The sequence below is a fragment of the Salvelinus namaycush genome, chromosome 16, assembly GCF_016432855.1.
Source record: "Salvelinus namaycush isolate Seneca chromosome 16, SaNama_1.0, whole genome shotgun sequence".
Lineage (NCBI taxonomy): Eukaryota > Metazoa > Chordata > Actinopteri > Salmoniformes > Salmonidae > Salvelinus > Salvelinus namaycush.
Genome location: NC_052322.1, coordinates 43,641,998 through 43,656,068, shown reverse-complemented (window position 1 = coordinate 43,656,068; position 14,071 = coordinate 43,641,998). Strand labels below are relative to the sequence as shown.

The 14,071-nt window shown below is 45.4% G+C and overlaps 1 protein-coding gene across 1 annotated transcript; it reads left to right on the top strand.

Moving 5' to 3' along the window:
• The first annotated feature begins 1,115 nt into the window (after window positions 1–1,115).
• Window positions 1,116–5,353, top strand: LOC120061468 (ADP-ribosylation factor-like protein 8A). The gene is made up of 7 exons (XM_039011299.1): window positions 1,116–1,679; window positions 2,430–2,510; window positions 2,732–2,805; window positions 2,917–3,010; window positions 3,191–3,258; window positions 3,328–3,398; window positions 3,508–5,353. The coding sequence occupies exons 1-7, from the start codon at window positions 1,557–1,559 to the stop codon at window positions 3,561–3,563; spliced, it is 567 nt and encodes a 188-aa protein (XP_038867227.1). The 5' UTR covers window positions 1,116–1,556; the 3' UTR covers window positions 3,564–5,353.
• Window positions 5,354–14,071: the final 8,718 nt, after the last annotated feature.

Here is a 14,071-nt window from a genome sequence, read left to right as displayed (position 1 = left end):
GTGCCAGGACAACAACCTCTCTCTCAATGTGATCAAGACAAAGGATATGATTGTGGACTAAAGGAAAAGGAGGGCTGAGCGCACCCCCATTCTCATCGACGGGGCTGTAGTTGAGCAGGTTGAGCTTCAAGTTCCTTGGTGTCCACATCACCAACAAACTATTATGGTCCAAGCACACCAAGACAGTCGTGAAGAGGCCACAACAAAACCTATTCCCCCTCAGGATACTGAAAAGATTTGGCATGGGTCCTCAGATCCTCAAAAATGTATACAGCTGCACCATCGAGAGCATCCTGACTGGTTGCACCACCGCCTGGTATGGCAACTGCTCGGCCTCCGACCGCAAGGCGCTACAGAGGGTAGTGCGTACGGCCCAGTACATCACTGGGGCCAAGATTCCTGCCATCCAGGACCTCTATGCTAGGCGGTGTCAGAGGAAGGCCCTAGAAATTGCCAAAGACTCCAGCCATCCTGGTCATAGAGCGCCAAGTTTAGGTACAAAAGGCTTCTTAACAGCTTCTACCCCCAAGCCATAAGACTGCTGAACAGCTAATCGAATGGCTACCCAGGCTATTTGCATTAACCCCCCCCCCCCCCTTTTTTTTTACACTGCTGCTACTCTGTTTATTATCAATGCACAGTCACTTTACCCCTAACTACATGTGCATATTACCTCAATTACCTCGACTAACCTGTACCCCCGCACATTGACTCGGTACTGGTACCCCATATATATATAGCCTCTTTATTGTTATTTTATTGTTGCTCATTTATTTTTACTTCAATTTATTTAGTAAATATTTTCTTAACTCTTATTTTTCTTAAAACTGCATTGCTGGTTAAGGGCTTGTAAGAATTTCACGGTATTCGGCGCATGTGACAAATAACATATGATTTGATATTGCGACACGTGGGGGACTTTTGTTTTGAAAAGAATCTGAAATTGCGTGACCAGAAGTCCTTTTTTAGTGTTGCTGACGAGACGCTGATGCAAATATTGTTTGTGGCTGATGTGGTTCTGAAACCCCACCCAATGAGGAAGAACAACCCGTAACAGGGTTTCCACTAGTTACCACAGCCACAAAGTAAAAATGGTCTATATCGTGAAAATTTATGAAAACAAAAAATAGTTTTTTGGTCCTGATTTTTGGTTAGGTATACGGTTAGCATGTAGTTAAGGTTATGGTTAAGGCTTAAAATCACATGTTACGAACATAAATTGTATAAATGTGCAGGGTTTATGACTTTGTGGCTGTAGTAACCAGTGACGACCCTTGTCAGGCAGGAAAAGACAAACAGGGAGGAAGGAGGCGTAGTAAACAAGGCAGATAACTACAACTTACTTGAAATAATAGTGCCAATACTTGCGCACAAAATAGATTGTTTAGCGAATATTCATGATAGGCACGTTATTCGACCGTTAGTAATACGTTTTGTACCCTGTGTTGTCACGGCAAGCTAGATAGCTAGCTAGACAACTTGCAGCTAACGTTACAGCTAGCTAGCAGGCTAGCAAGCTCCAGTTCCAGTAGCAGTGCCATCACAACGCGCCCAGGATGATCGCATTGATAAACAAGCTCCTTGACTGGTTCAAAACACTGTTTTGGAAGGAGGAAATGGAGTTAACATTGGTGGGACTCCAGTATTCGGGCAAGACAACCTTCGTTAACGTGATCGCGGTACGGTCAATCTGCTGTCATCTGATGGTGTCCATTGTTGTTAAACAGATCGAGATGTTTGCTCGTGCTCCACCAATGCCAGTTCTGTTAGCTAAGCAGCTAGCTAGCCTCTGCTATCATAACCATGTTCTGTGTTTCAATCGTGTTTCTGTAACCTGATATTTTGTAATGATACTATAGCTAGCTAGTTTAGCGAGGAAGCTAGCTAGTTTAGCGAGGAAGCTAGCTAGCTAGCTGGTAAACTAGCTGGCTCTGTGTGGTCCCAGACATGCTTTGGCGGTGATGATGACCCTAGCTAGTGTGGTTAGCTAACGACAACATGCACATGAGGCATGTAGCAGTATAACGTTAGTCCATCATCACATCTGTCTAGTCAAGACAATCAGGTGTTTTCATTCAGTTCACTTGATGTGCATTCAATCTTGTCTGTGTCTTCTCTCTTTCCTGAATTTACTAGGATAACAGTTTTATGAGCAACATTACCATATTTCAGTAATATTTTATTAACCATAGCTAGTTGCCAGGCCCTAATTTTTAATAAGTTATCTATCTGGATTTTGGCTATCGAATACTATTAAATTCATAGGAATGTAATTCATAGAACAGGAGTCCCCATTCAAGTCAATAAATCAACTGTTCTATTCTTTCTATGAATTAATCCTATCCGAGATAACTTTTGAAAAACTGGGCCCAGATGATTTGAACATAATAAAGTGGGTTACATTTTAAGTTCTTTCCCCTTGCTTGCAGTCGGGCCAGTTCAGCGAAGACATGATTCCCACAGTGGGCTTCAACATGAGGAAGATCACCAAGGGAAATGTCACCATCAAGGTCAGTATACTGCCAGGTTAGAGGTCAAGCCACTTCATGGTCATCTCTTGATTCATGTCTTTTTTGCTACAGAGGGAGTAGTATGAAGTGGAGGGGGTGATCTTGGATGGTCCCTGTGATTGACTGTGACCCATTTAAGCTGTTTTATTAAATGTGAAAGGTTGAAAACTGATTAGCTTCGCAGTGTCAATGTTGTGTTGATGTTTTGATCTCATCCTTAGCTGTGGGATATCGGCGGTCAGCCTCGATTCAGGAGCATGTGGGAGCGATACTGCAGAGGAGTCAGTGCCATTGTGTGAGTAACAGCACCCTCCTATCCCCTTGTGCAGGAAGTGGTCAATTATATTGGTAGCTTATTTCAAATAAGGATATTTATTGTAACTTTTGAAACCATATCATTTTTAAGATACATGGTTGACGCAGCTGACCCAGAAAAGACAGAGGCGTCTAAGAATGAACTACACAACTTGTTGGACAAGCCCCAGCTCCAGGGTATTCCTGTGAGTACCCCCATACAGTGCTAGCTGATCCAGTAGCTACAGTAGGTCTACTACTGGACTTTGTCCAACTTTCCAGTGTTTCCTATGCTCCTACTTGGTCTTGTCATGCAGGGCTCCCTTGAAAAACACACCGTGGTGTCTGAAGAAAGATTCAATACTAATATTGTTTCCCCCTCACAGGTTCTTGTCTTGGGGAATAAGAGGGATCTTCCTGGGGCGCTTGATGAGAAGGAGCTGATTGAGAGAATGTAAGTATCAGTGTCTCTGTCTGTCTCTCTTTCACTGTCTGTGATGCTCATGTCTCCTCTGGTCCACAGGAACCTCTCGGCCATCCAAGACAGAGAGATCTGCTGTTACTCCATCTCCTGCAAGGAAAAGGACAACATCGGTAAGCATCCGACGTCTCTGACTTGTTCTAGCTTATATCACAGAAAATGTTACCTTTTAGTTTTCCTGTGTATTTCATGGCATTTAAACACCTGTTATTTCACCTCCAGATATCACGCTACAGTGGCTGATCCAGCACTCTAGAACCAAGCGGAGCACTTCATGAGAACCTCATCTCAAGACCTAGGCCTTCAGCTGTCCCAATTCCCCTGACCTCTGTCCTCCCCAGCTTGTCCATACTCCCCTTTTCTTTGGATGGCCCTCTCTTGCCAAGACCCCCCCCCCCCCCCCCCCCCCCCCAGCCTGATTCCACTCACCTGAAGGGAGCCTGGAAACCTTTATTTGCAGTGTTCATTTTCTTTTTGTAATATAAAACTTCTTGTGACCTATGACCTCTGATGGATAAAGTGGTACTTAGTTGCCCTGATGTTCATAATATGTCATACTTCATCATCTTTGTTGATGTTGAGGGTTATATTCAACTGATCCAGAGACAGGGCAGAGTACAGTACATAACCTCTGTTCCCAATAGGTAGAGAAGACTGGAGTCTGAACACTGCATCACTTAGCAGCTTCAAAGTCAACTTTACCACACTGATATCACATTTCAAACTGTATTTATGTCTTAGACCACTGGTTCCCAACCTTTTTCGGTTACTGTACCATCGACTGAATTTTGCTCTGCCCAGTGTACCCCAGAAGTACCCCATGTATATTTTACCAGAAAGCCTATGTTCTCATGGATCTTCTCAAGTACCCCCTGTGGGTAGGCCAAGTACCCCCTGTGGGTAGTGTCCCTGGTTGGGAACCACTGTCTTTGACCATAGTCCTATTACTTCCCAACAACAGTGCCCAACTTAAGTGGTACTGTGTGTAATGGTACTGTATGTACCTTTTGAAGGGGGAGTGTTACAACATTTGATTGAAATACTTGGAGTTTGCACAAGTCTCTCCATTTCTCTCTTCTCTAAAGGCTAATGGGAGGTGTTGTGAAAGATGTCCTTGATGTAATCTCTATTGTGATTCTATATACATTTGCATTATGTCATCTTCTCTGTCTGTTGCTCGTCCTGACACACTTTTGGTAGATTAGAAACAGCAGGAAGATTTTCTTTAAACTAAGCAACATGGACAATTTTAATTTCCATTAGCCATGTCAATGGGCAATCAATATCTGCAACATATGGTTTACAAACAAAATATAAATGTTTAGATTTATGCATCTTTTCACATTTCCTGTCATTGATTTATATCATTATGCAATAGTTCCTTTCCACCCAGTAATGTACAGATACTATTTGGCCAGTTTTCATGTCATTACATGATCATGAATAACCCATTTAGAAATTGAAAATCTGTGATAAAGAAGTCCCCCAGATAAATTGAGATTATACAGGTGTCAGACAATATAATCTAGGTGTTGGAAATGTCATATTAACTAATGATGAAGGCTTCTAATTTTATATAAACTTCCATGTCTATGATATTATATTACCTCCCACATGGCCAACATCGCCAACGTAACCATTGACAACCGCCACATCTTTGCTTTTTTGTTTGCATGCAGGGGCATAAGTATTTGTGGGACCTTTGAGAATTAACTATAAATTGTTATTTTTTTATGGCAAATATAGTAAATACTATATCTGTTTTAACCTGTTTGTACATTATTGTTTCAATTAAGTTGATGATTGTGTTTTTAATAGGATGTGCTTATGTATGATAATGAAAAACATTGAAAACCACTTTATACATGGTCTGCAGAATTCATATGATTGTTGCCACACAGTACTCACAGTGGCTTTAGATTGTTGATGATGGTTGGTGCTTTTCATGTGGTGTCATGTGTATGTTTGTCTGGCTGTTTTTATGTATATGAAAGAATCAATGTGGGAGAAAACGTAGTGTTTTGGTTGTTCTCTAATTAAAGGATCCATGCCACGGCACTCGTCACAACCTGAGGAACAGTGCCTCTCATTTCTAATCACTGCAGTCAATGAGGATAATAGCTGTGGCTCCGACAACTGCTACCTCTGAGAATTGTACTTCCCATGACCAGTGTGGCTAAAGGTGCAATCTACAGTTGTTATATCCACTTTTGGACTTATAAATTAATTAAATAATACCCATTGTTTCTTGAAGAATATATCACAAATGCCTCATGAGCTTAGTTCAACTGTCGTACCTCATCAGAACCCAAAATAGAAGCTTCTTTTACTCCATTGTTTGTCAACATAAAAAATAAAAAAAAGATTCTAAAAAAAGTAAATCTCAAACACTGTATAGCCTTAAAACATGCTTAAAAATATAATTCTGATATATTTGCATCCACAGCTCTTTCTATGAATTTGATAGTGGCTCCATTTCTCCAGCTGCATCCCTCAGCATTTTATCAATCAATCAAATGTATTTTATAAAGCCCTTCTTTACATCAGCTGATGTCACAAAGTGCTGTATAGAAACCCAGCCTAAAACCCCAAACAGCAAGCAATGCAGGTGTAGAAGCACGGTGGCTAGGAAAAACTCCCTAGAAAGGACGGAACCTAGGAAGAAACCCAGAGAGGAATCAGGCTATGAGGGGTGGCCAGTCCTCTTCTGGCTGTGCCGGGTGGAGATTATAACAGAACATGGCCAAGATGTTCAAACGTTCATAAATGACAAGCAGGGTCAAATAATAATAATCACAGTGGTTGTCGAGGGTGCAACAGGTCAGCACCTCAGGAGTAAATGTCAGTTGGCTTTTCATAGTCGATCATTGAGAGTATCTCTACCGCTCCTGCTGTCTCTAGAGAGTTGAAAACAGCAGGTCTTGGACAAGGTAGCACGTCCGGTGAACAGGTCAGGGTTCCGTAGCCACAGGCAGAACAGTTGAAACTGGAGCCGCAGCACGACCAAGTGGACTGGGGACAGCATGGAGTCATCAGGCCAGGTAGTCCCGAGGCATGGTCCTAGGTCTCAGGTCCTCCGAGAGAAAGAGAGAGAGAGAGAGAAAGGCTTTGTTATTGTTTCAACTACGGATAGGCCCTTTAAAGAGTTGTTGCTCTCTGTCCTCAGTTAGGGCTTGTCTTTGAATAGTAAGATAGTGAAAGTCCTATAGGGACTGCATTAGGCACTTAAGTAAAAAATATATATAATTTTGGGGCAAACAACAAAATATTATTTTCTGAAACTATTTCTAAAGGATTTGCTTAAGGGAAGATCCAAGCCTACCGACATAATATTATTTAAGCAGGAGTTGCATTGAGGTAACAGCAGGGGGCAGTAGGTTCCCGTCGCAGATCATTTCTGGGTGATTGAGAGTAGACTATACGGCAGTAAATCCCTCTAAAATTATTTTAAACACACACATGGTCTAAATGTGTGTGTGACGTTGTAGTGAGTATTCTGGGGGCAGTTTGTTAATGAAAGGAGGTTGTGCATTAGACTGAGGACGTTTAGCAGGATTGGTGGTTAATGACCTCAGGACTGTCACTTGGAGCTGATCTACTGCTGAGGTATAGCCTAGCAGCAGACTGAGCAGTCCACTGGGTTGGACCATTATGTGTCTTCTGTCTGTTTCACACAATGCTGCCCTGTGACAAACTCATACCGCTGACTGGCACTTTCACACATTTGATGTTTCAAATCATAGATTTTAGTGATCTGTTGTGACTGTATATTGTTTCTCTGTATATTTCATATAACAATTATCATTTTAGATTTAGTCAAAGGCTGGTATGGAACAGGGATTTGTGAACCAAGAACTCTTCCCCTTAAACCAGTAGACGTCAGAGACTGTACATTCTCAAATAGCTGGGATCTTTTAATGTTAATTGTACTTTACTGACTCTGTTTTACAAATCTTTCATTGAGAGTATTTTAACTTTTTGTATTGTTTGTTGGTTTGGCAATTCCACTGTCAGGGCCCTCAGGTCAGGGCCCTCAGCAAGTTACTTGGAATCAAACTGACAGGCCTGGATGAGATCTTTAAGGTCAGGGCCCTCAGCAAGTTACTTGGAGTCAAACTGACAGGCCTGGATGAGATCTTTAAGGTCAGGGCCCTCAGCAAGTTACTTGGAGTCAAACTGACAGGCCTGGATGAGATCTTTAAGGTCAGGGCCCTCAGCAAGTTACTTGGAGTCAAATTGACAGGCTTGGATGAGATCTTTAAGGTCAGGGCCCTCATCAAGGCTCACAAAATAATTTTAGACCCACGCCCCCCCCCCCCCCCCCCCCCTGTACCCGGACTTTGAACTACTCCCCTCTGGGCGCAGGTATAGGGCACCCCTCGACAGGGAAAACAGAACTAGACAATAATTTGTGCCAGGTGTGAAAGCCCTCCTAAATAGCTCGGGCTAATGTTCCTATCGACCCTGTAAGGCCAGCAGGCTAATGTTCCTATCGACCCTGTAAGGCCAGCAGGCTAATGTTCCTATCCACTCAGTAAGGCCAGCAGGCTAATGTTCCTATCCACTCAGTAAGGCCAGCAGGCTAATGTTCCTATCGACCCTGTAAGGCCAGCAGGCTAATGTTACTATCCACCCTGTAAGGCCAGCAGGCTAATGTTCCTATAGACCCAGTAAGGCCAGCAGGCTAATGTTCCTATAGACTCAGTAAGGCCAGCAGGCTAATGTTCCTATAGACTCAGTAAGACCAGCAGGCTAATGTTCCTATCGACTCAGTAAGACCAGCAGGCTAATGTTCCTATCGACTCAGTAAGGCCAGCAGGCTAATGTTCCTATCCACTCAGTAAGGCCAGCAGGCTAATGTTCCTATAGACTCAGTAAGACCAGCAGGCTAATGTTCCTATCGACTCAGTAAGACCAGCAGGCTAATGTTCCTATAGACACAGTAAGACCAGCAGGCTAATGTTCCTATAGACTCAGTAAGGCCAGCAGGCTAATGTTCCTATCTACCCAGTAAGGCCAGCAGGCTAATGTTCCTATCCACTCAGTAAGGCCAGCAGGCTGATGTTCCTATCGACCCTGTAAGACCAGCAGGCTGATGTTCCTACCCACTCAGTAAGGCCAGCAAGCTAATGTTCCTATCGACCCTGTAAGGCCAGCAGGCTAATGTTCCTATCGACTCAGTAAGGCCAGCAAGCTAATGTTCCTATCGACCCTGTAAGGCCAGCAGGCTAATGTTCCTATCGACCCTGTAAGGCCAGCAGGCTAATGTTCCTATCCACTCAGTAAGGCCAGCAAGCTAATGTTCCTATCGACCCTGTAAGGCCAGCAAGCTAATGTTCCTATCGACCCTGTAAGGCCAGCAGGCTAATGTTCCTATAGACCCTGTAAGGCCAGCAAGCTAATGTTCCTATCGACCCTGTAAGGCCAGCAAGCTAATGTTCCTATCGACCCTGTAAGGCCAGCAGGCTAATGTTCCTATCCACTCAGTAAGGCCAGCAGGCTAATGTTCCTATCGACCCTGTAAGGCCAGCAGGCTAATGTTCCTATCGACTCAGTAAGGCCAGCAGGCTAATGTTCCTATCCACCCAGTAAGGTCAGCAGGCTAATGTTGCTATCCACTCAGTAAGGCCAGCAGGCTAATGTTCCTATAGACCCAGTAAGGCCAGCAGGCTAATGTTCCTATCCACTCAGTAAGGCCAGCAGGCTAATGTTCCTATCCACTCAGTAAGGCCAGCAGGCTAATGTTCCTATAGACCCAGTAAGGCCAGCAGGCTAATGTTCCTATCGACTCAGTAAGGCCAGCAGGCTAATGTTCCTATCGACCCTGTAAGGCCAGCAGGCTAATGTTCCTATCGACTCAGTAAGGCCAGCAGGCTAATGTTCCTATAGACTCAGTAAGACCAGCAGGCTAATGTTCCTATAGACTCAGTAAGACCAGCAGGCTAATGTTCCTATAGACTCAGTAAGACCAGCAGGCTAATGTTCCTATCCACCCAGTAAGACCAGCAGGCTAATGTTCCTAAGCACCCAGTAAGGCCAGCAGGCTAATGTTCCTATCGACTCAGTAAGGCCAGCAGGCTAATGTTCCTATCCACTCAGTAAGGCCAGCAGGCTAATGTTCCTATCGACTCAGTAAGGCCAGCAGGCTAATGTTCCTATCCACTCAGTAAGGCCAGCAGGCTAATGTTCCTAATGACCCAGTAAGACCAGCAGGCTAATGTTCCTATCGACCCTGTAAGGCCAGCAGGCTAATGTTCCTATCGACCCTGTAAGGCCAGCAGGCTAATGTTCCTATCCACTCAGTAAGGCCAGCAGGCTAATGTTCCTATCGACCCTGTAAGGCCAGCATGCTAATGTTCCTATCGACCCTGTAAGGCCAGCAGGCTAATGTTCCTATCGACCCTGTAAGGCAAGCAGGCTAATGTTCCTATCCACCCAGTAAGGTCAGCAGGCTAATGTTCCTATCGACCCTGTAAGGCCAGCAGGCTAATGTTCCTATCGACCCTGTAAGGCCAGCAGGCTAATGTTCCTATCCACCCAGTAAGGCCAGCAGGCTAATGTTCCTATCCACCCAGTAAGGCCAGCAGGCTAATGTTCCTATCGACCCTGTAAGGCCAGCAGGCTAATGTTCCTATCGACCCTGTAAGGTCAGCAGGCTAATGTTCCTATCGACCCAGTGAGACCAGCAGGCTAATGTTCCTATCCACCCAGTAAGACCAGCAGGCTAATGTTCCTATCCACCCAGTAAGGTCAGCAGGCTAATGTTCCTATCGACCCAGTGAGACCAGCAGGCTAATGTTCCTATCCACCCAGTAAGACCAGCAGGCTAATGTTCCTATCCACCCAGTAAGGCCAGCAGGCTAATGTTCCTATCCACCCAGTAAGGTCAGCAGGCTAATGTTCCTATCGACCCTGTAAGGCCAGCAGGCTAATGTTCCTATCGACCCTGTAAGGCCAGCAGGCTAATGTTCCTATCCACCCAGTAAGGCCAGCAGGCTAATGTTCCTATAGACCCAGTAAGGCCAGCAGGCTAATGTTCCTATAGACCCAGTAAGGCCAGCAGGCTAATGTTCCTATAGACCCAGTAAGGCCAGCAGGCTAATGTTCCTATAGACCCAGTAAGGCCAGCAGGCTAATGTTCCTATAGACCCAGTAAGGCCAGCAGGCTAATGTTCCTATCGACTCAGTAAGGCCAGCAGGCTAATGTTCCTATCGACTCAGTAAGGCCAGCAGGCTAATGTTCCTATCCACCCAGTAAGGTCAGCAGGCTAATGTTCCTATAGACCCAGTAAGGCCAGCAGGCTAATGTTCCTATAGACCCAGTAAGGCCAGCAGGCTAATGTTCCTATCGACTCAGTAAGGCCAGCAGGCTAATGTTCCTATCGACTCAGTAAGGCCAGCAGGCTAATGTTCCTATCCACTCAGTAAGGCCAGCAGGCTAATGTTCCTATTGACCCAGTAAGACCAGCAGGCTAATGTTCCTATCGACCCTGTAAGGCCAGCAGGCTAATGTTCCTATCGACCCTGTAAGGCCAGCAGGCTAATGTTCCTATCCACTCAGTAAGGCCACCAGGCTAATGTTCCTATCCACTCAGTAAGGCCAGCAGGCTAATGTTCCTATCCACTCAGTAAGGCCAGCAGGCTAATGTTCCTATCCACTCAGTAAGGCCAGCAGGCTAATGTTCCTATTGACCCAGTAAGACCAGCAGGCTAATGTTCCTATCGACCCTGTAAGGCCAGCAGGCTAATGTTCCTATCGACCCTGTAAGGCCAGCAGGCTAATGTTCCTATCCACTCAGTAAGGCCAGCAGGCTAATGTTCCTATCGACCCTGTAAGGCCAGCAGGCTAATGTTCCTATCGACCCTGTAAGGCCAGCAGGCTAATGTTCCTATCCACCCAGTAAGGTCAGCAGGCTAATGTTCCTATCCACTCAGTAAGGCCAGCAGGCTAGTTTTCCTATCCACTCAGTAAGTCCAGCAGGCTAATGTTCCTATCCACTCAGTAAGGCCAGCAGGCTAATGTTCCTATCCACCCAGTAAGGTCAGCAGGCTAATGTTCCTATCCACTCAGTAAGGCCAGCAGGCTAATGTTCCTATCCACTCAGTAAGGCCAGCAGGCTAATGTTCCTATAGACTCAGTAAGACCAGCAGGCTAATGTTCCTATTGACTCAGTAAGGTCAGCAGGCTAATGTTCCTATCCACTCAGTAAGGCCAGCAGGCTAATGTTCCTATAGACTCAGTAAGACCAGCAGGCTAATGTTCCTATAGACTCAGTAAGGCCAGCAGGCTAATGTTCCTATCGACTCAGTAAGGCCAGCAGGCTAATGTTCCTATAGACTCAGTAAGGCCAGCAGGCTAATGTTCCTATAGACTCAGTAAGGCCAGCAGGCTAATGTTCCTATAGACTCAGTAAGGCCAGCAGGCTAATGTTCCTATAGACCCAGTAAGGCCAGCAGGCTAATGTTCCTATAGACTCAGTAAGACCAGCAGGCTAATGTTCCTATAGACTCAGTAAGGCCAGCAGGCTAATGTTCCTATAGACTCAGTAAGACCAGCAGGCTAATGTTCCTATAGACTCAGTAAGACCAGCAGGCTAATGTTCCTATCCACCCAGTAAGGCCAGCAGGCTAATGTTCCTATAGACCCAGTAAGACCAGCAGGCTAATGTTCCTATAGACTCAGTAAGACCAGCAGGCTAATGTTCCTATAGACTCAGTAAGGCCAGCAGGCTAATGTTCCTATCGACTCAGTAAGGCCAGCAGGCTAATGTTCCTATAGACTCAGTAAGGCCAGCAGGCTAATGTTCCTATAGACTCAGTAAGGCCAGCAGGCTAATGTTCCTATAGACTCAGTAAGGCCAGCAGGCTAATGTTCCTATAGACCCAGTAAGGCCAGCAGGCTAATGTTCCTATAGACTCAGTAAGACCAGCAGGCTAATGTTCCTATAGACTCAGTAAGGCCAGCAGGCTAATGTTCCTATAGACTCAGTAAGACCAGCAGGCTAATGTTCCTATAGACTCAGTAAGACCAGCAGGCTAATGTTCCTATCCACCCAGTAAGGCCAGCAGGCTAATGTTCCTATAGACCCAGTAAGACCAGCAGGCTAATGTTCCTATAGACTCAGTAAGACCAGCAGGCTAATGTTCCTATAGACCCAGTAAGGCCAGCAGGCTAATGTTCCTATAGACTCAGTAAGACCAGCAGGCTAATGTTCCTATAGACTCAGTAAGACCAGCAGGCTAATGTTCCTATCCACTCAGTAAGGCCAGCAGGCTAATGTTCCTATCCACTCAGTAAGGCCAGCAGGCTAATGTTCCTATCCACTCAGTAAGGCCAGCAGGCTAATGTTCCTATCCACCCAGTAAGGCCAGCAGGCTAATGTTCCTATCGACCCTGTAAGGCCAGCAGGCTAATGTTCCTATCGACCCTGTAAGGCCAGCAGGCTAATGTTCCTATCGACCCTGTAAGGCCAGCAGGCTAATGTTCCTATCCACTCAGTAAGACCAGCAGGCTAATGTTCCTATCCACTCAGTAAGGCCAGCAGGCTAATGTTCCTATCGACCCTGTAAGGCCAGCAGGCTAATGTTCCTTTAGACCCAGTAAGGCCAGCAGGCTAATGTTCCTATCCACTCAGTAAGGCCAGCAGGCTAATGTTCCTATAGACCCAGTAAGGCCAGCAGGCTAATGTTCCTATCCACTCAGTAAGGCCAGCAGGCTAATGTTCCTATAGACCCAGTAAGGCCAGCAGGCTAATGTTCCTATCCACTCAGTAAGGCCAGCAGGCTAATGTTCCTATAGACTCAGTAAGGCCAGCAGGCTAATGTTCCTATCGACCCTGTAAGGCCAGCAGGCTAATGTTCCTATCCACCCAGTAAGGCCAGCAGGCTAATGTTCCTATCCACTCAGTAAGGCCAGCAGGCTAATGTTCCTATCGACCCTGTAAGACCAGCATGCTAATGTTCCTATAGACCGAGTAAGGCCAGCAGGCTAATTTCTTTTTATTGGTATGTAACTATTATGAAAGTTGTATTGTCAATTTGTTTTGTATTTAAACGCTACTTTAATTGTGTACATGACACTGCAACAAAATATCCCCATGGGGACAATAAAGTCAGTAAAGTAAAGTAGGCAAGTTTTAACGTGCTTACACTTTCGAGGCTCCTGAGTGGCGCAGCGGTCTAAGGCACTGCATCTCAGTGCTAGAGGCGTCACTACAGACCCTGGTTTGATCCCGGGTTGTATCACAACCGGCTGTGATTGGGAGTCCCATAGGGCGGCGCACAATTGGCCCAGAATTGTCCAGGTTAGGGGAGGGATAGGCCGGGGTAGGCCGTCATTGTAAAATAAGAATTTGTTCTTAACTGACTTGCCTAGTTAAAAAAGGTTAAATACAAATAAATAATACACTACACACGTATGGGGAGGGTGTGCTTCCCCTACAACACTCTCACCTCTTTCTCAATGCTGATTTTCAACAAGTGGGTAAAGCCTTTGTGTATGACAAATCTAAGCACCAATGTGGTAAAGAGGTTGTGTTGTTTTGGAGAGCTTCCCAAGCACCCAGACCCCAGAGAGGGGAGGAACTGTTGTGTTGTTTTAGAGAGCTTCCCAAGCACCCAGACCCCAGAGAGGGGGGGAACTGTTGTGTTGTTTTAGAGAGCTTCCCAAGCACCCAGACCCCAGAGAGGGGAGGAACTGTTGTGTTATTTTAGAGAGCTTCCCAAGCACCCAGACCCCAGAGAGGGGAGGAACTGTTGTGTTGTTTTAGAGAGCTTCCCAAGCACC

What these genes read in the sequence shown, in the direction of transcription:
- LOC120061468 (XM_039011299.1), top strand. Translation starts at nt 1,557, where the DNA reads ATGATCGCATTGATAAACAAGCTCCTTGACTGGTTCAAAACACTGTTT. An exon ending in CCTTCGTTAACGTGATCGCG is followed by an intron (nt 1,680 to 2,429) that starts GTACGGTCAATC and finishes CCTTGCTTGCAG; the next exon opens with TCGGGCCAGTTCAGCGAAGA. An exon ending in CCCAGCTCCAGGGTATTCCT is followed by an intron (nt 3,011 to 3,190) that starts GTGAGTACCCCC and finishes TCCCCCTCACAG; the next exon opens with GTTCTTGTCTTGGGGAATAA.